Source organism: Nuphar pumila, chromosome 12 (genome assembly GCF_984573655.1).
Source record: "Nuphar pumila chromosome 12, dmNupPumi1.hap1.1, whole genome shotgun sequence".
Lineage (NCBI taxonomy): Eukaryota > Viridiplantae > Streptophyta > Magnoliopsida > Nymphaeales > Nymphaeaceae > Nuphar > Nuphar pumila.
In genome coordinates, this window is record NC_143260.1 from 7,347,797 (window position 1) to 7,369,913 (window position 22,117).

At 37.8% G+C, this 22,117-nt stretch overlaps 1 protein-coding gene across 1 annotated transcript; it reads right to left on the reverse strand.

Annotated features, from left to right (window-relative positions):
* Positions 1 to 342: 342 nt before the first annotated feature.
* LOC149819834 (clathrin heavy chain 2-like) lies at positions 343 to 18,703 on the reverse strand. The gene is made up of 30 exons (XM_089983640.1): positions 18,384 to 18,703; positions 17,401 to 17,605; positions 15,113 to 15,201; positions 14,933 to 15,011; positions 14,663 to 14,790; positions 12,357 to 12,455; positions 12,143 to 12,251; positions 11,961 to 12,040; positions 11,648 to 11,875; positions 11,504 to 11,569; positions 9,848 to 9,964; positions 9,341 to 9,538; positions 8,509 to 8,625; positions 8,291 to 8,350; positions 8,024 to 8,110; positions 7,858 to 7,941; positions 7,647 to 7,781; positions 7,296 to 7,358; positions 7,114 to 7,218; positions 6,926 to 7,038; positions 6,541 to 6,793; positions 5,549 to 5,685; positions 5,073 to 5,351; positions 3,968 to 4,970; positions 3,226 to 3,711; positions 2,545 to 2,715; positions 2,279 to 2,464; positions 1,741 to 1,863; positions 1,535 to 1,645; positions 343 to 1,364 (listed from the first exon to the last, which is right to left on the reverse strand). Exons 1-30 carry the CDS (start codon positions 18,426 to 18,428, stop codon positions 1,203 to 1,205), a joined length of 5,118 nt encoding a protein of 1,705 aa, XP_089839766.1. The 5' UTR covers positions 18,429 to 18,703; the 3' UTR covers positions 343 to 1,202.
* Positions 18,704 to 22,117: the final 3,414 nt, after the last annotated feature.

Sequence of the window (22,117 nt, forward strand, 5' to 3'; positions counted from 1 at the left end):
GAATGCTTTGAACCTCACCGAGGACATGGCATTGGATATAAATGATTGGAGGAGAAGGATTCATGTGGAAGACCCAGAATGATTTTCTTTGTTGGTTCATATTGCCGACCCCAATTGTTGTAAAAAATGACTACGACAAATATAATGTGTTATACCAAATGCCCTAAAATTTCTGAAATCCACCCACTGCCCAAAACCGCAAACAGAAAATTTTTTAAGACCTTTTTGACCTTTCGCAGAAGCGAACCTCATGAAGTTCAGGCGATATATATATATATATATATATATAAACTGAGGGATAGGCCAGACACGAACCTAGAAATGCCATGCTACAACTCGAAATGAATAGTGGTGTTGCACTAAGCAAAGGGGAGGCATACATTTTTGGTTTGCACGATCCTTGATCTTCCAAGAGGAGAAGACCATCTTAGGCCTTAGCCATAAATGAATCGTGCATCAGACCCCACTCGACATGCAACAACAAAAATGGTGGTCCACTTCGGAGCAATACAACAAGACAGTTCACCACCCTCGCAGTTAATTAAAAAGAGTAACTGCGAGTGGGGCACTAACATGGTTTTTGAGAATGAGCTGGATTCCTCTTAGCGTGCGACTCCTTGGAGATCAATCTCATGCTATCTCCATATATCTACGGTTGAAAATGCTGAGTTTACCAGAACGCCAAGCAAAAATATAGCAGGCCCATCATAGAATAATACCTTGGGCTTTGATGCTTCAGTATCATTTTCTGAAGCAGAAGTCTCGCTTGCAAATGCCAAAACCATCCAAGGAAAAACTGCGTTGATATCAGAATAATCTGGCATAAAGCACTCTGTGCAATAAGGCATGAATTATACAAAGGCCATTTCCATTAATTTAGGAGAAAAGAAAAAATCCACCCCTTCATCGCCCCAAGTAGGAAAAGAAGAGGAAAAAAAGCCCAACAAAATCGGGTTTTTCAGAAAGCAAAGAAATGCAAGAGGGCGCAGCAAGAGACCTATTCCTATCTTCTCTACACAAGCTATCAAATTACAGATCATAGTTAACGAGTACCAGATATTGATTAGCACATGTGGTGGCACAAGCTTACCCGAGCGAACAAAAATTTCTCCTCTTTACCGCGGCCTCTTCTGCAATCTAAAAATCTCCGAATAAAAAGCTAAAGAGCACTTCCCAGAACTTGCACCGAACGATCTTTATCATCAGTATCCACCCATATGTGGCATTCCGAATACGGGCATGGGTCCGGGCATGGGTGGCATTCCCATTCCAACCATTGGTGGTGGCGGCACTTGAAATCCTGCTCCCATACCAGGCATAGGTGGTGCAGGCAATGCAAGTGGGAGGAGCTGTGCATACATGTTCTGCATGGCGATAACATTGCCAAGTTAATTTGTCATTTAATAGCAAAACGAAAAGTTTGCCTCCTAAAAATAGCAGCACTAATATCAAATGAAAGGATTTCAAAAGACAGGCTCCAAAGCATTCTTTTGTCAGCTCGTTGGTCAAATTGGAATGAGCTGAGCCAATTTACCTGCTGAGCTACCATCTCCTGCTCCTCTTTCACTTTACTTTTTACTTCTTCCAGTGCTTCCAGCTTGTCCTTAACTAGCTCATCTACTTTGCTGGTGTACTCACGAACGAACTGCAGTTTATATAACATAGCACAAACACTGACCAAAAGAAACAATTGAAAGGTCCAGGTAAAATACAATCTCAAAAAGAACGAGAAATTCTTACCTGTAGGAGATATGGGAAAGTGAAATCAATCATGTTATTCATCCAGGCAAGCTCAAGAGCAACGTCAGGCCGAATCAAGTCATAACATATAAACAAGCATGAAGCAAAGCATTCCTTCTTCCCCTGCAGATCAAATACTTACATCACCTTTTCATGAAAAATCAAATGAAATGATTTAGGAAACAAAAGGTCTAGTTCAACTAGGTGGCCAGCATTATGACCAAGAAAGGTTTGCAGAAACTAATGACTCAGGAAGGTCCGCAATAGTTTGCAAATTCAAGAAAAATAATATGACAAATCCAATATCAAGCCATAAGTCAAAGCAAAGGATCCTTCAATAGGCTAATTGGAAAGGGTCAAAAGACTCAAAAGAGTCAAAACACAAAAAAGCCTTGAAGGCAGGTTGAAGTTTTAGATGTACATCAGGTTTATGAGTCCAAGTTACAGATCTAAACAGCAAGTTCTCTCCCAATAATAGCACAAAAGTAATTGGCTGATCATAACATAAAGTCAGTTTACAATCTTCACCGGTATATACCTTCTCAATGAAGTAAACCAGCAACTCTTCAGCCAGCTCACGGTTCCCAGACTGAGAACATGTCTCCATTGCATCCTTGTAGAGGTTATCCTTCTTAGAAAGTGCAACTGATTGCTGCCATCTGCCAGCCTTCTTATATATGTATGCCGCAATTCTCCGCATCTCAAGAAGCTCATGTTTCTCAACCTGTTCATAAAGAGGCTGAATGACCAATGGAACACTAGAAAATAAACCAAAAGGTGGTGAGAAAGAAGTATATTATCAACCTTCTGAGCAAGGCCAATTTGATCAAAGTTATCATGCATATCAATTGATTCGCGTAATCGGTCATAATCCTCCTCTTCAACATAGATCCCATTCAGAGCTTCATTTACTGCAGCAACATTGTTGCTTTGTACAGCAACCATGTATGGCTTAACAAGATGCAAGTGTCCTGCCTGTTATTGATGCCAAGGTAACATCATAAATCAACATGCATCAGAAAACCTCACTACCAGAGTCTAAGTAGATTGCACAGAAGTGGTGTATTCAGTGACGTGGGTGAAACATGTGAGCATTTGAAAGATGAATTGAAATATGATTCAAGCAGACAACCTCAGACCTCAGGCAACTCAATTAGAGCACCCAAGGCAAATCTGGCAGTGTTGGAATTCAAACACTGCTGGTAGTCATATTAAACCAAATGAGTTGAAAATAAGCAAATTTGAGACCCCTACACCACCTCCAACAAGTCATTAAATTTTTTCAGACTGAGAAAACAAACTTATCTAAGAATAGTTGGACCCAAACAGCTATCCAGTTGACTCAAGTCCATAAACTCACTTGACTTTGCAACATCTTGGATGTGTCTGAGTCCATGCAAAAACAGGAGATCTCTCACGGTTGAAACCATCAAGTCATTAAACATCCTCAGTTCCTAAACATAAATAAGAGATTTAATATCATACCTTTCGCATTATATCAACCACACGTGTGTGATCCACCTTAAGAGCAAGGACATGGAGAAGATCATTTATTAGGTCAGGATGCTCCTGCAAGTAAAAGTGCACCGCCTTGTAGTACAGCTCCACATTAGCCACCTTGACAGCCACATCTTTGAATTGCATATGATCCCAGGCTTCAGGTGAATGATTCATAATAGTTGTGGCAGCATTGTCAAACTCATCATACTGGATATACAAGTAAGTAAGTTCTTCCCAGTGCTGCTGCTCATCACACACGCGGATAAGCTTTGGAATGTTAAGCCGTGTGGAGAACAACTTAATGTGCTCCATAAGTTTATCTGGGCGATATCTTGCATACAAGATACCCAATTCTGTGAAAATACCCATATGTGCTCGCTCCAAACCAAGACCGCTCTCCATAAGGCTGATAAGCTCATCAAAGCACCCTCTATTCTGATAATAATCGCTAACTTCTTCCAAGTCATCAACCTGAGTTTGTTCATGTGACAGATGACATAAGGAATCATCAGCGTTATTATTTACTAAAGCCATCAAGCAAAAGCATGAAAAGTGCTGAAACAGATCTTAGCAAAGATATTAAGAGACCAAAACATGAAAATGTTGGATTAGCAAAGATATTACCAGACCAAAACATGGAAGTGTTGGATTATTTATGGATTCATCAAAATGAAAAACAAATGGATGGCTGGAGTGAAGAGATTGAATAAAGCATTTGACCACTCACCTGTATAATAATGTTGAGACCACATATTTGTGCTAAGCGGAACTCCTCGGCATCAACACAAGCAAAGCAAACCTCCTTCCAAGTCTTTGAACTGTTAGCTTTACGAGCTGCATCAACAGCACCTTGAAACTGTCTCAATTTTACAAGAGTACTGGCAAGTTTTGCCCAGTTTGAGATATATGAGAATATGATCTTAGCAGCTTCGTATAAAGCTTCATCATATAGGCGGTCCCCCACGGTTTGAAGAATAGCAACATTTGGTGAAAGAATGAATTCTTCAATATCTCCAAGCCTGTCAATCTTTGCATAAGCATATATGAGCTCACCATCCACCTTGGGCTCTTTTGTCTTTTGCCTCACCATGATGAGGTACTTGACCAAATCATGGTATGCATTCACTTCTTCTGCTGCCCTAATCACGTCCAGGAACTCAGTAGCATCATCAGCACGTATAAATGATTCAATGGCATCACTTACAAGCCCCTCCCTGAGTTGTGCTTTAGCTACTTGGCTCCAAACAGCATCCTCTTCAACACGGAATGCAAACTCAACTGCACGATCTATGCTTTGAATATTATCCAGCAGTACATTCACTGCCTGTACATTCAGGCTGAATTTCTTAAAGATAGCAAAGGCTTCTTCATATAGCTCTGCTTCAACAGCAAGCTCACCGACAGCAGGGCCATCAAAATTATCTAAGCGGTTAACATAGTCCATGACCCGGGATTTGTCAGCCCTAATAGCTGTAAGGATCAACAAATTCTGCAGGTTGGAGTTTCCACTAAATGCAGAATTCTGGAGAACTATCTTCTCAAGAAGCTCAATGAGCTCATGAGGGAGGTCAGCAGTCATAAATGCTTTTACTGCTGCAGACACTTGCTCTGGGCTCTTGCTCTCCGGTAAAGCAGTCGACACCACTTGATCAATAAGCTGGCGCCTGTACTCATTGTCAGGGTTAAGAACTTTGTCCCATAGCTCTGGTTCCATCCTCTCCACGACATATCTAGATTAGAGATACAAATGTTAACAGCATGGATCGGGGGAAGTGGGAGTTCTCATGTAAGAACACTGGATTGAGTAAAATCAAACAGGTGCAGTTGCATACCTCGCCTGCAGCTTGAAAAGAGAATTTTTGTTTGTGACATTTATAAGTTCATCATCACATTGACCACGCCTATAAGCAACAACAGCAAGAGTTGGATCCCTCTTCTCACAATATTTACCAACAACACGTGAATCATAGTAAGGATTAGTAGTGAGGAAGTGTTCTGGATTGTTGTTACTATCAATAATGATTTTTCCAAGAGCATTATGAACATGAACATCCTGGCTGCCTTCATTTACTAGATGCTCTAAGAACTGCGAAAGTAAACGGAGGCGATTCCTAACATTAAAAAGAAAAAGAAAAATTAGTAACACTGCTATAACCAAATAGATGCAAGAATATATTGTCAATCCACAAAGAATGTGGAGAGCATATGGATATTTCAAATGCATACGAAATTGCACACATATGAAAGTACATGCATTCACATTCTTGAATGAGAGAGAGAGAGGGGTGGAACAGTACTAAGAAGTCACCTCTTCTCACACTCAGCCACAAGTGGCTCAACAGGAAGAAGAGAACGAACAGAAAGAATAAGGCCTTTGATGAAATCTTCAGGACACTCATCATCTAAAAGCTGGCCAACAACTAAAGGAGCATTCCCAGGATTGACCTGTGAAGGAAATGTGATGATTATAATTCCACCAAATAATAAATTCATGTGCCATAGTAATCAAAATAAATAAACGGCCATTAGCAAGGACAGGCAAACAAGCATTGGCACTCGCGAACAACAGTATCTGAGTTCATTTTTCAACACAGTCAAGCTTGACCAATATGTCCATAAGTAAAGCTTGAAATCAATTCTCAACCCCATAGAGAAGCAGGGTGAGCATCACAACCATCAATACGCTAGTCATTGATAACCAAGCAAAGCCAGAAGCCAGAGAGTCAGTGCCCTTCAACAAGCATGACACTTTCTCTTCAAGTTTCCAGCCGTCATCACACAAAACAAGTTGGAAAACACTTTTCTGGAAGGGCGTGCACCCAATCATAAATCTCAGGGCTAGTTTCTATAGGTGACGGCGGACAGCAATCTGGAATGTCAAGGGATGGGGCACTCATGTGTGTGCAAGCATGTGTATGCGCGTGTTTCTGTCCTTTACCTCCTGTTGGCTACCACTTGAAAAAAATAGTAATAGTTCAAAATTTGCAAATCAGCATTGGGCTGTTACACAGCTTAACCTGGCAATCTACAACTTGACCCGACTCAAATAATTACAGTTTTACACCACTTATAGCAGCCCAATTAAGACTAAATGACAATAATCTATCAGATAATGAATTCAGTCAAAGGAGATGCTCAAAAGTAAGAAGTTACTGAAGGAACAAAATGAAGCTATACTACCAATCACCTATAGGATTAGGTTCAACAAGCAATTTTCATTTCAGTATGCATAAACGAGTAAAGAGCACTGCAGACAGAAGGAAGCATGAAGAATATAGTGAAATGCCATAAGGTTCTTACTTTCTGCACATAACCTTCAACATATCGCAGCATGTTGTTTGAGTACAAGTAGTGAGTAAGATCAGGTACAAAACCAAAACGATCACAGACATTTATCAGAGGCCGTGCATCTGGAAGCTTGGCTTCCATTAAAAAGTTCTTTGTCTTCTCTGGATCATAGAAATTAGACTCCCTTGTGACACGCTCTACCTCCTTAATTTGACCTGTTTTAGCTGCTGCTTCTATGTACTTGAAATGTATTACAGGATCCTCACTACATGATGACAGCAAAAAAAATTCAGGATAGCATACATAAACATGCACAAGAAATTATAACAAATGACTAAATTATATTTCAGAAAACAAGGTAAGCTTTTCATATGCTAAACCATAACAATCAAGATACCTGGAGCTCAAAAATGAGCCCAGAAAAAAGTAAAGCCCTTCATAGGATTTGAACTGCTCGAAGAGTTTAATGCATGCATCAACCCCTAGCTGCTCCGAGTATTCTTTCGCCGCCTGTAGAAACATTTGCCATATTCAGCAACTGATATCTACGAGACAATCATCCCAACATATTGTAAGTGCATTTACCTGAACAATTATCTGAAGATTGCCTCTAAGGTTAACCAGTAGAAGGTCTTTCATGCATTCTAAAGCCCACTCTCGAGAAAGTGTACCAAAAAACTCAACTAATGCCTGAAAAGAAACAAAATATTACTAAATATGACAACATTTTCCTTCTTCCAAAAAGAAAAAATAACAAAGATACAAACCTGAGGCTCAATAGCATGTGTGTTCACGATCACTCGCTTAATGTCAGGTAGATCAGTATAGTGCTTCAAAGGAGACAAAGAAAATAAGCACATATCCAAAGTGCAGATATTCAAGAGAAATTTCATGAAATTTTTTACAGCATAATACAACAATCAGCCACAACCTTGCTCTATAGCACCATCAAATCAGCTCAGGCTTAAGATTTGTGCAAGAATTAGAAGAAATGATCAAATTGCCACTGGTATTTTATATCAAGCTTCTTAGTTGAATGCCTTCACATTGTCTCCAACTCTTGCAAAATCCTTTTTTTTTCATCTCAAAATACTATCAAATAAAGGTCGCAATCTTACCTGAAGGGCTCGCATATAGAGGCCAGCTTTTTCACATAGTTGTGCAATCCGAGGACGATCATAGTGACTGAACATTCCATTTGCCAATATGGCATCAGCCACATTTGGAAATGTGACCAGATTGATCTCCAAAACCTACAAACCAACTGATCTTAGTGGACAAGAGTAACAAAATGAATATATCCAACCCACAGCCAGCCAACAATTTTACCTTTGTTTGGAGATAGGCATGTTCTGGCAAGTTTGGCTTCAGGACATCCAACAAAAATGCAGTTGCTTCTCGTATCATATTTCTCTGCAAGAAAAGACAAACTATCAGGACAAAGTCTGAGAGGTGTAACAGTATCTAAATCTAGAGAGAGAGAGATTCAACAAACCTGAAGGAAGAGATCAGTAATTGTGTTGTAATCAACTGGGCAACCCCCCTCCATCTGGGACATCATGAGTGCAAAATTGACAGCACCCTGTGGCCATGGATAGCCACAAATTTGAGTAACGTGAAAAACAATGAAATAATAGGTGATTCCACCAACAATAGTTCAATATAAGAATGTAAATTATCTTTTCACAAGTATGGAAATGCAAGAGGAAACCATCATACAAGCAGTTAAAACAGAATTTAAACAAAAACACGAGGACAATACCTGAGGGTCCGATCTCAAAATAGTTTGCAAAAGGAAGAGATAGTCAGGAGTATAACCAACCTGGGTCAAGAAAATATACATAGTAAGAAATCAGATAATTGAAAAATAAACTTTTTCCCCATGGATATCAATAAAAAGAAAAACAATGGAACAAAAGATAATTCTGAACCTAGTCATAGAAAGAAAGACAATAAACAAAAAAGCAAGATGGCACTTACTTGTTTTGAGTAAATAAGTATCTTATCAAATTCTCTTCGCTCAGCAAAAGCTGCGACAACTTTGGGGGTGGCCCTTGCTTTAATATAAATTTTCAGTGCGAGATCATTGTCCACAGTCTAATTAGATTGAAAAAAGAAAAATCAGTATATAAACCTGGTATATAATATAAAATTATATCATAAGCAAGATCACCTATCTAGAACTGCTTCAAAATTGATGAATCCTCCACACTTATTGCAGAAAACAAAAACGAAGTCAATCATCCACTCATAATTTCCAGAAACCAATTTAAACCATTTCTTTCCATGCAGAAGACCTAAGACCATCACAATGATTCAATCATGCAGCTTATAACAACCAAATTGCAGCCTGCATGAGTACAATTTCCAGAAGCATATTATACCTTTAGTTGAAAATATATATATATATATATATATATATATATATATATATATATATATATATATAATTGCAATGTTAGTCTTGGCATTGCTAGAAGACACCATCTCATACTAAATAACCTTCCAAAAAGAGAAAAGAACCCAAACGCATGCCACATGCACTTTATAATCAATACAAGGCTGCAAAAAATTGATAGTATAGTGTAACTTGATTGTCTGTAATGAAGAGACAGATGCATGACCCTTTGAAAATAGTACTCAGCTTGGTTTGTAACCAAACGAGACAAAATGGTTCCACCTATATAACATGCACCTCATAGCTAGTCACAACATTCAATTAGATTCTGTATGCAGAAGAAACAAATATAAGACACTGAAAATTACAGCACCAAACAATTTCTAGCACCGAAAGAATATAATATAGTTCTACCTTTACAAGGTCCCCCAGCTCTTCACTGCATTCAAGCTTGTCCTCAGCCAACCAATTTTCTAGAAGATTCTTCTTATTCTGATTCACAACCAAGCGTGATAACTCCAGTGACTCGAATGCATTAAGCTTCCCTTTAGTCAATAATGTGCCAAAGTACTGCAACAGTGGCGGAGTTTGTCCAGCTTGCACAGGAACACTCTACAGTAAAAAAGAAATAGCAGCAAGCAGCTTAGACAACCAATAAAATGCATGATAACCACAGCACAAGAAAATCATTAACTCATTATAAAGCAAACTTGCAGACCGACAGGAAAACTGCATTAAGACATTAATTCCAAAATTATGCATGTCAAGAGTATTCAATGACAGCTCTAATATCCAACAATTTGAAGAGCTAGTTCAATATTCAGTTTAACCAGAATCAACAAACCAGCCCTTATGCAATTTTAAAACAGTAAGCGTCAAAAGAAACTTACACAACTTCCCAAAAGATATCTAGCATGATACCTGAAACTTTGCTACGGTATCTGGAGTACGAAGAATTCCCTGAGGAGATTCAGCAGCAAGCTCAGCAGCCTCCTTATACTTTGTTTGAGAAAATAGCTCCTGAAATCGCTGAACGACCTGCATCAGAAATAAAACCATTAATATCAACACGATTTGCATCTTTATGAAGAAAAAAACCAGAAAAGAAATAGATCATCTGTGATTAGATTCTCTTTTCAAATGCTTCAGTATCTTTATTAGGATCCAGACCAGAATACTATTTGGACAAACACCTTTGATCCAGTTAGGGGTAGATTAAATCCTTTATTTTGGAGGGAAAAGGAAAGGTCAATCAAACAAAAAATACCATGGGTATTTTAGTAATTATATTTAAAATTGAAAGTGGTTTTTGACCTTAAAAGGTAAGGTCATATTCACAAAAATGCCACCACTTTTTAGGGTGTTTTAGTAAATTTGCAATTTTTTGATGATTCAGTTTGAAATCATTCATGTTTATATATAAATCATTACACAAAGAAATATGGAACAAAATACTAGTATTTTATTGATTTTTAGGGTGTGTTTGATGGCACCAACAAATACTCCCACTGGAGTATTTGTCACTTTCTAGTGGGGGCCCCACCAGTATGCTAACAACCACAAAATATATCATTCCATGTTTTTTGGTAAGCCAAGAGACTATTTCTCCCCGATTTTCCTCCGAGATAAATAGTCAGGGAGAAATTATAGGCACAATCAAACTCACCCTTAGTTTCTCACATGTCATGCCACTAGTTTCACACGCAGTTCTACAGTTTAAAGCTCAAACATCTCCCTGACCTCAACATTGGCAATCATATCTAGAAAATATTGAATTCAGCCAATGGCCACAACTGGAAGCCATGGAAATTGGAGCTAAAAATAAAGCATTTTTCTCTCCAAAGCAGAAAAAAAAGGTGTTTTGGCCACTTGTTGACTGCCTTGAAGGTGATCTTACAGAAACAAAGCATGCAAAGTAATCAAAGAGTTTAGTGGCTTTCAGCAGTGATGCTGTAAGACAACAGAACCAAACAAACCATGAAGCTACAATTGCACCGAAGCATCAATATAAGATAATTTCACATAATAAAATATGGGACAAAAGGGATTGATTTACCTACAAGGTTGTGGGCTAGCAATATAAAATTACAGCCAGACACTGTACGTTTACAGAAAATGAGTAAAGTGATCATAGATATCCCAAAGGAGATATTGTGATATGTTGCTGAAAGGGAAAGTAAAATTCAACAAACAGGTTTTCAAAAACATAAGGGTTGGTAATTATCAGATATAAGCAGTAAGTATCTTGGAAAAAGAAAATAAACAGTCTGATGAACATTTAGAAAGAGGTTTTAGCTAGATGAGGGAAAAGGAAAATGAGTACTAGTAGAGCTTTGAAAACATAATATAAGACGCAAAGAAGATTATGGACCTCTTGCACGAGACTTTGGGTTGAGCTGGTAGATTATGGGCATTGGTAAGACTGCCATAACCTCTTGTATGAAACTACAGAACAAGCTACAAGATTATCAATAAACCCAAATGGAATTGTGATGGCATTGAATCATTGTAATGCAACATGCCTAGTATAGGAAAAAAAAACAATTACCTATCATGTGTAGGAAGGGAAGAACTCACCAAATTTTCTGCTCCTGGCAGGTTTCCCCTCTTTGCGAGGTTTACAGCTAGCTCCAAATTGTTCAACTGTAAATTATTCAGATAAGCAACTGTTGCAACATCAACTTTTGTTTAAGAAACATAACTGTTTGCATCAAAACTCACCTGACCACTGATAAAAGGAATAATCGTTGCCTCATTAACAGTTGCAAGTAATACTTGCCCTCTCCTATTCACAGCATAAAAACCTCCAACCGACGAGGCTTCTGCTGTCAAAAATATTGGATCTGGACTAATTCGATTTCTGTAAACTGCAGCAGCAGTCTCAAGATCATACACGAAAAGAAGTCCAAGCTTTGTAACCACGTAGATCAAACTATATTTATGTGATATCTGCAGAACAGAGGTCACAGTTAAACACCAATTCTAACCCAGCACAGAAACAACCGAAAAATGAACAGGTATTTCACTATTTCACCTGCATGGAGACTGGGAAGTCATCAGCAAAGTCAGGAGGAAAGAAAAGGTCAGCTTGCTTCTTTGTGAAGCCAGGTTTTCCTGATATTAAAAAAAAAAAACACTAGTCAGCTACAGAGAAACAAATGGGGCAGAAGCCCCTAATAAAGAAAAGGAAACATTATAGTTAATCCAAAATCAAACCTTGCTGAGCCCCAAGTTCAATAACATGCAACTTTGAAGTAATCTGCCCTGCATTCATTGTCTTTGAGGCAAAGCAAATAAGAATGGATGGGTTTTCATGCCCAACAACCTGCAAAACAAATGAAGGACTTCACGATATGGACATTGGGCAAGATGCAAAATTTCCTCATAGAGAAGGAAAAAAACAATGAATTTTAGCTAAACAGGAACTCACTTTAAAAGATGCAAAGGCTGCAGCATGCGCCTCCAGAGCTTGACTACGCTGTTGGTCTACAGAAAAGAGTTGCATGTTCCCCTTAACAAGTTGAGGCCTCTGTAGAATATAACACACATGCCATAAGCATTGCTCCAAGGTTATTTGCAATAACTAAATAAGTCTTAATCAGTCAACCATAACACATGGCACATTAATCATGGAGAATACCAGTAATGCCAAGGACAAGCATGTTTTTTTAGATATATTAATCCAGCTACTTTACTGTATTCTTTAACAGTTTTATGAAATGCACTTCATGCATGCAGCTGCCGCTTCAACAAAGATTGCTCTTAATGCTTTGAATGCTAACAGTGGAAAAGTTCTTCCTTTTGTTTATTTCATAAGAAAGAGGGCCAAAAGGTAGTGAACTTTCAGTATCTTATCGAGTCAAGAGTGCCTTTACCTCTATGTTCAAAAATGCAAAACCAACTCTTGCCTTGGATAAAGTGAGAGTGGGTTTATATCTGTATTGACTTCCAAACTCAAGCAGCCCAATTGTTTTAATTAGTTATTATAGGGGCAAAAGTAGTCCATTGTACGTCAACACTTGGATAGTCAAATCATTTAACAATGACAGTTTAAGGACTAGTAACCAAGTTGGAAAAGCAAATCAAAAGCTCAGAACAACTATAAAGAAAAAGACTTGAGTCGAGAATTGCTAATTTGGACCTAGTAAATAGCTGACTCCATCATATTTATCAGACTCAACTGTCTGTTTAAGACGAAGACAAGTCAATGAAATTCCAATAAAACCAAGACCATTAATACCTTTTTAATTGGGAATTTTCCAAAGTGTAGTTTGCTTTGTGAAAACTCAGATAATTTAGTCTAGAACTTTGATGCCGCGGCAAGTCATCCAAACATTGAGTTTAACCACATCTTCAGACAACTCAAACTATTGACTAGCAATAAACCAAGTTTGAGTTATTCCTAAGTCTTTAAAACATATATACAATCTTATGTCATGAAAAGGGGCATATGTGAAGGCAGGGAAAGGTGTGACAAGGTCCCCACACACCAAGAATAAAGAATTACAGTAATACCAAGAAATAAAGAGCAAAAAAATGGCTTAGCAACTAGCAAAGATTGGATTTGGCTAGCATATTAGAAAAAAAAAATGTTTAGCCACCAGCTAGGCAGTGAAAATATCAAGCAATTGGAAATTACAATAATGGAATAGCAGTTGAAACCACATTGGCTAAAGTCAGGACCTATAACACACACAGCAGAGAGCTTATTGGTAAACTATGTCACATGGGTGCGGGGATTCGGCACTTCCAAAAAAATTGGGTGCAGGGGTGCAGCAGGGGCAAAAATGTATATATATATATATATATATATATATATATATATATAGTGTATATGTATGAATGTATGGTAGCTGTTAAGGTCCATGACATTTATGCATGTTAGCACGTTCACCACAATTTTATGCCCCTAACAAATTTAAAAATTGATATGGTGATTAGGTGTATTAATTGTCACAATTATGGACATTTTAGTAATTTTTATTAGAAAAACATATTAATAATTGTGCATTTTGAATGCACAGCTAATAAGTGTGTAACTTATTTTTACACAAAATTGCAAAAATAGCTACTGGTGTCCATTAATGCATGGAACCACCAAGTCATTTTTAAATTTCAAGGGTGTATTTTATGGTCATGTGTTAACACCTACAGATGGCTATGGAAGTCAACACACTTATTAACTTCCTAGACTGATCCCTCTTCATGAGAAGCCTTTTGTTTTATGTTTGCAGAGGCATTGATTTTTTTTAGATGTATATCTGAATGTGTGTGCCCAACTTGCTTTTTACCATTTTTTTATCTTATATGGTTGTCCCCAAAGATGAAAGTGATGAGTTGTGGAGCCTGATTCATTGTTTTTGCCCTTGCAGGAAGGGGGGCCCGGGGGCTCCCCCCGGCACGGGTCCCGCTATGCGGTCAGCGGGCGGGGGGTCAGGGTGGGCCAGGGGGGTTATAGGGGTGCAGCGCCCCCCCCCCCCCTCCAAAGATTTTTTTTTAAATTCCGCAGTCCATTTCATAGGGAAAATTTTATTTTATTTTTTTTAAAATCCAAAAAAAATGGACCAAAATGACCCTGGGTGCGGTCAATGCACCCGGTGCCGCACCCGCGTCAACGCGGGTGCGGCACCCTGCTAGCCGAATCCCTGTTACATAGTTGGTAAAGTGATTTTAGGCGTTATATCAGAAGACACAAATGGACAACAAAAATACACAAATTCCATTAGATAGGCGTACCTCCGGTGCACCAGGAGCAATTCCAATTAGGACAAGCCACTTTTCAGAGGGATCACATCGATAGTTGATTATTTGATTGTTGGATAAATTTGCTGTTCGTTCAAACATCTTTACGGGCTCTGACTCACCTGCAGCAAGTCAGCACATAATAGACAAAACATGAAAATCCTTGAAGAAATTTCTTCTACACAAGGACTGTCTACTGTATATTTGAACTCAAGAATTCCAGTAGTTGAGCTATCATGCAAGAAATACAATATCTATTCTGACCTTCTGTTGACCAGTGATATACTGATGTTTGAGTAACCAATCCCAACATCTTTGGAGTGATCCACTTCCAGAAGACAACCTATAGTGAATAACAGAAATGAACAAGTGATTAAAATTAATAATGGCCGTAGGTAACAATTTGAGAACTCGGTATAATTTAGCAGTGGAAACCACAGATACCTGTTCAGGCATCTGATGAGATTTGATTTTAGCCTTCAACTCAATATTGAATATCTGGAGGTGATCCTGAGTACTTCCCGGTATTTGAGCTTCAAATCAGAATAAGATCTATAAGCAATCTAGTAATTTCACAACAAAGAAATCAATAAGCACATAACTAAATCAGGATTTGCATCTAAGACAAATACATGCAGTTTAAGTTTGAATGCCCTTTTTCTAACTGTTATGAAAATCAATAATGATTTGGGGCCATCATCAGTTCAGATCATAATCATTTATGATTTAACCCAAGTATTATGAGCAATCATTTTAGAGGAAGCATGCCAAAATTAAGTTTTGACTTCATAAGTTGAACTTATATGGACTACTCAACAGTTAAGCCAGCACAGCTCTCATAAGTGTCATCATTGCAAAAAAACCAGATCCACCAGTTTAGGCTCACTTTGATGACTTAAATAATAATAAAGTAGCTCTGAAGACCATAAAAACACATCAACTAGCTCCAGCTCACTCAGTTAGACTTCAATAATAGGAGACTAGGTCTCGCATCTATATTGGGATAAAAGTGCCACAAAAATATGCAATACATGAAAAATCTAGGTGCAGGAAAGGGATGCACAAGAAAAATCCAGTGCAAAAATTAAGGTTAATGGTATCAGAGACAAAAAATAATGGCGTTGATGACAATATATAATCAACAATAATAGAAAAATATAAGTGGAATTCCAACAAAAAAAACGAAAACCATCACCAAGAACATCCACTATCTTAAGCACCAAGCAGAGAATGAAGACCCATCAACTTCACAACACTGGAATTAAAAACATAAGTTTTGACCAAGATATTTCATTTCATACAAGAACTACCAGCAAAAGAGATATCTCCATGTAACACAAAATCAACATGTAACTGGGGAAGACAGAATTGCCAAAACTGATTATCAATCTGAGACTGAACTCAATGGTTGTATTATATACAGTCACCCAAGTCAGCAGGAAAGGAGAGATGATCATGACAATATTCAGTTGAAAAACCTACCACTCATAACCAGAGTAACAAAAGAAGATTGGGTGCAACCCCTGCAGCATCAGGCCCTCTAACATGTCAACCATGGTCGTCCAACAATCCCTAGACTAAACACAATAAAGACATAAGAGAAATCCCTATGCGGTTGTAAAATAAATATTGTTTATTCCATAATCCATTTCTAAATAACGTTAAAATACTGAATCCAAGAGCACCGATGTCACATGTACGCAGTCATCCATTCATTCAAACAAATAGACATTATGATGATTCTTATAAGGAAAGAAGCTCCACCCACCCTAAAATTCTAAATGTGTAACTAGGTGAATCGCGGTACCATGCCAATAGGTTCTACAAGTTAATTCACCATTTTTTTTGCATTGATCTCCTCCAATATGCTCAAAACAATAATAATTGGAAAATATAGATAACCCAGGTATTTAAAAAATAATGAAAAATAAGCCCATCTTGTGCTTAAATGCTTCCTACTTTCATTAATTGTAATGAGTTGATCCCCAACAACAACAACAACTACGCCTTCATCCCAAAACAATTGGGGTCGGCAATAACTTGTGCCTTCAATGATTTCTTCAACACCAATCTTGTTATATTTTCGTTATCCACTCTCTATGTGCATGACAATGGAAAAATCCATGATAAGAAAAAACCTTTGTTACAAACAACATACCCAACCACAAAAATTCTCAATTCTGATTATCCACAAAATGCCAAAAAAACTGCACAATTCCACCATAACACAAAACCAAATAATTTGTCATCACACAGACAGAACAGTGTGCCTTTCCATATCCCTCTCTATTTCCCTATCCACCTCTTCCATAAAAATAGCTGAAAACTGCTCAGAAAATCCGAAGTTTCTAACACTAATGACCACATCTCGACAGTCATCAGCAAGCTCTGCAAACCTGCTACACAGGTTTTGATGACTTCCCGGGAGCATATCTTTCATGTTAAACAAAACGGAAGGAATCCTACGAAATGTAAACATATTTTCCAAGGAAGACAGGACTTCTTCTGAGCTAGATGGCACGTAATACCTAACAAATCACTGAAGTGAACACCAAAATGCTAAAAGAATTGAGAGTCCAGGCAACTTTACAATTAGAATTCTTAGTCGCAAGAAAATGACCATTACTATGAGCACGAATTGCTATGCATAAAAAACGCTAATATGCGATGATACACAAGCCAGACGTCTGATGCTTTGAAAACAACAAACACTGTGAGGTAAACATAATCACCTTTCAGAGCCAATATTCTGGTATTTGGATTCATCAATGCTGAATCGGCAGTGATAGGCCTCCTCAGTGGTTGCATAGGCATATTCATATCAATGATAATGACACTGTTCTGCGGAGAGGTTTCTCGCACACAGATGTACTTGTCCGATTCCATCGTCACATGTGTAAATGTGATAAACTGGGGATTGATCCCGAGGCTTGGTAACTGAAAATAAAACATGACTCATTAACAAAAAAAAGTAGTATGCCGGGATCAGATTAAATTCTTGCCGTATTTCCAAATAAAAACGGTATTGTCGCAAAAAAATTATTTTTTAAAATTATGCATGATGTCAATGCCATCAACGAAAAACAACCAACAACTGAATTATGTAATATAAACTTAAACCGTCATCCCAATTTTTGGTACCGCATTGTCACCAACAAAAAAAAGATATTAATTCAAAAGGAAAATTACACGTGCAGATAGTATGTGGCATGGAATTGCATAAATCTGTTTTCTGGTTCAAACAACAGAAATGAAATGCCCTTCTCATCGCAAAGGACCTGTATCTCGTGATCCATAAACAAAAATGGGCAAAATATTACGCTTTTAAACGAAATTTCTTCCACAACACAAGGTTTTACCATGATCCCGGCATACGGCAACGAAGAGCACGATACTGAAATAGATCTATTAAAGTAACGCACGTACCAAGACCATTAAATCGAGTTAGTTTTATTAAGAAAACAGCAGAACCAATACAATTCACAATGAAAGTCTAAAGCCCTAGATCTTTAAGCACTAAACCAACCGACGGAACCACTCCAACGGATCAAACAACAAGCGATCAGGTCGACCGAATCAGGCTAAAAAAAAATGAAACCAATAATCCTTAAATCCAAAAACAAAAACATGAATTCGACCGAAGGGATCCCGAAATCCACTATATCGTCGAGCGAGCAAAGATCTGCGGAACGAGATCGCTAGAAGAGACGATTACCGTGAGAGCCTCCTTCATGGAGATCGGCGCGTTGGCGGCCGCCATGGCTGCACAATTCGAGATCGGGTACACGGAATTGGGCGATAGAAACCCTCGAAGGTTTCCGAGGGATGGAAATTCGAAGCCCTAGATCGGCAATCTAGGGCCCGTAAATCGGGAGGACGCAGAAAGGAGAGGGACGTGAAGAGATCCACGAGACGACGATCGCCGGCATTTCCTCTTCAATGGAATTGACGCGAGATCCGGGAGGGAAGAGAAGAGAAAGAATGCACCGAGTTTTTGCCCTTTTTCTTTTTTTTTCGGTGGCTGCGCGCGTGCTGGTCAGTTGCGTACGTGGGAAGCTTCATCTTCACTACCCTATTCGAATCGGTTTTAGCAGTTCCGTTTTTTTTTTTGTGTTGGCCCGTACGTGACAAGTCGGGTTCTCCGAAAATTGTGATATGACATCACTGTATTCGCGTCGACACTCAAGGGTAAACCGTAGGGATGGCAGTGGACTGGAGGGACAACGGGCCTGCCCCGCTTACCTTTGTTTGGACTAGGGATGGAGGACATGAAATAGAGATGGAGATAGGGATGAAAGTTAAAAATCAGACCCGATGGAGGCAGAGATAGACCTGCCCCATTAGTAAAATAACTAAATTACCTTTAAAGATGAAAGTGGACCGAAAAGAAATGGGGTCCCGCCCCGCCTTGCCCCATTTAAACTGACGATGGAGTGGGGATGGAGGCAGAGATGAAAGTTAAAATCAAAACAGCTGCAGGGATGAAGGGCGAAATTCTGAGACAGAGCTGGGGGTGGAGACCTTGTCCCCCCTCCCCACCACACAGCCCCACCCGGGTCCACTGCCATCCCTAGTAAGCCGGACAAGTTTTATGCTTTCAGGACAGTGATTGTGATGACGCCGGTTAGGTCTCTAATCTTGAAGCTGTATAAATAACAAAATTCTATAAATGTATTTTAGATATTATTATTGTTGTCTTGAAAATCTAGATTTTTTTTTGTAATGTAGAATAACATAGATAATATATAAAATAAACAATAATATAGATGGTACTAATTTTTGGCACAATACCAAAACTAGTGGCAAACTAAAAAAATATAACAAACATGGTCAATTTACTTTTTTTCTTTATAGTTTTGCTCTTTTATAACCTGAAAAATCAAGCACTTAATTTGGTCAAAATCATGGTGATTGATTTTTTCAGGGGAAGGCAACAAATTACATGGCGCCTGAATTTTTCTTAAGACAACTTATACAAGTGCCTTGATTGCATGTGTTTAATTTTTCAGACGACAAATGGTAAAAATCGTCAATAAAAACAATTGCCCAAATTTATCATATTTTATAATGTACGACCACTCAAAAGTTGGTGCCATCGTCGTCTTTTGAGTATAATGCATATGACAACAACAACAACTACGCCTTCATCCCAAAACAATTGGGGTCAGCGATATGAACCAAAAAAGAAATTCATTTTGGGTCTTCCACATGAATCCTTTTCCTCCAATCATGTCTATCCAATGTCATGTCCTCGGTGAGGTTCAAAGCATTCATATTCTTTCCTATCATCTCCATCCAAGTCTTCCTAGGCCTACCCCGACCTCTTTTAACTAATATATTTTCCCATTTCTCCAACCTTCTAACTGGAGCATTATTAGGCCTTCGCCGAATATGTTCAAACCACCGTAAACGATTCTCTCGCATCTTATTTTCAATGGGTGCAACCCCTACCTTCTTACGAAAAGTATAATGCATATGAAATGTAAATAAATTGCAGATGCTAAGAAAATATGTTATTGTCGGATTTATATTGTGATCAACCGTGATTTTTAGTATGGGCAACATTTTGAAAACATTGTGTGTTTTGCGTATTATATTGGTTGCGTATGTACCATATGTGTGTGACATCACAAGTGGTGGATTGCTACTGAAGAGAGAAACTCTCGTAGGAAAAGAAAGTTTTACCTACGAGAGTTTTTGATATGAGAAGTTTTTCAGAAAAAATAGTTTTTCCCTAGAGAGTAAATGTGAAAAAAATAAGAGAGAGGAGGAGGAGTGGTGGTGGTGGTTCGTGATGGTGGTGAGATGTGTAGTGAGGAGCATAAAAATAAATGTCCTCTTTGTAGGATACGTTTTTCCACCCTTTTCATGTAGGAATGTTTCCTATCAAAAAGTGCACTTTGTAGAAAATCTCTCTCAGCAAAAAAGTCTCTCGTTTGGAAGAGTCAAAAAATTTATACTATTTTTTTTTTCATTTTTGATCACTTTTCTTATATCTTTGTCGCTTCCAAACTTGCTCAGCCTATATGCATCGTATCCAGAAAATCGATATGCTTCACCCTTAAACCGGTTATTTTTTAATAAATGCAAAAAAAAATACTAAAAATGTTATTTTAATAGTTTTAACATGTATCACGTTACGATTGACACGTAATATTTTTTGTGATTTTTTACCTATACAGAACGATTCACTTGAGTATCCGTATAGGCAGATACATCTGAATCGGTGGCCCAACGATTCAGGGTCGATACCGATACTGACAACAATGATTTTTACTCCTTTACCTCACTACTGTTCAACAAAATGATAATATGAACGGTAATTTGTATTCTGCCTATAAGTTGTAGACCTTTTTCTCGTGGAATTAGAATTATTAAATCCATGTGGTTCTTAGTTTTTTTTTTTTGTTTTGGGCTTTGAAGGAAAGTCTTCTATCCATGTTGAAACTTGAGGTATGAGTTCTAGCTGAAATTTTATATCAGAACCAGGCCCGAACCTTGCTTCTATTAATACCCCTAAATTTTTAATATAAAAATGATAAAAATCAATTTTTATAGGGTATGATCTAGGTTTGGTTTATGTAGTTCTTATTGGGTCCGAATATGGTTTCTCTTATGGTGGGTCCGATTAGACTCGGGTCCGAACCGGTTTTGCCTGCCATTCTTACAATCACTGTCCTGGCAGTGTAGAACTCTGCAGGCTTACCCCTTGCCCTCGCGTTTTGGCTTGCACAAAGGGTAACACCCATAAGATTTGAACCTAAACCACCTGACTAGCACCCTAAGTCTCATCCCACTATACCAAACTCCTTTGGGGCCAAAGTTAATTACTTGAAAAAATTACTTTTAATTAACTAGCATAAATTCAAACGTGTCTTTTTCATAATTACCAAAACTTGTTACATGGAGCATGCTTTGAAAAGGAAATTTTTTTTCCCTTCTTTGAAAAAAAAGCTTTGAAAAATCTTCTTTCGAAATATGAAAAGCTCGATTCTCTTTAATCGAAGTTCCACTTCCTTCACTTCTTCTTGCTTTTCCTTCGCTTTTTATGTTTTTATATTAAAAATAATAACATTTTTATAACAATCTTGTATGATAATTTTATATGGTCTTATACTTGTGTTCAAGTCACTTTTTTTTATTTGCTTTTGCTTGCACTTCATATTGTTTCCTATATGTATCTTTTTCATTTTCTATGCACTTTCACAATTGTTTTACAATCGTTATGCTTTGTACTACTTTTTTGACACTTTACCTTTCACTTTCGCTTCATGCATCACTTCTAGTATCTATTTCATTTCTTAGCAATCAGTGACAAAAAATAAAAAAACAGCCAAATCTTGGCAACCAAAGATAGCAATAAAATATATATATATATATATATATATAATGTTTTTTCAGTAAAATATTTGTAATAAAAAATGAATTAAAATATAAAAAATTTAAAAT

Bases quoted from the DNA above. Each gene is read 5' to 3' on its own strand.
- LOC149819834 (XM_089983640.1), bottom strand. From the start codon at position 18,428: ATGGCGGCCGCCAACGCGCCGATCTCCATGAAGGAGGCTCTCACG. The intron at 4,971-5,072 runs GTATGCAACTGC...TCTCTAATCTAG, and splicing joins CTTTTCAAGCTGCAGGCGAG to ATATGTCGTGGAGAGGATGG. The intron at 1,864-2,278 runs GTATATACCGGT...TTTGATCTGCAG, and splicing joins TGGTTTACTTCATTGAGAAG to GGGAAGAAGGAATGCTTTGC.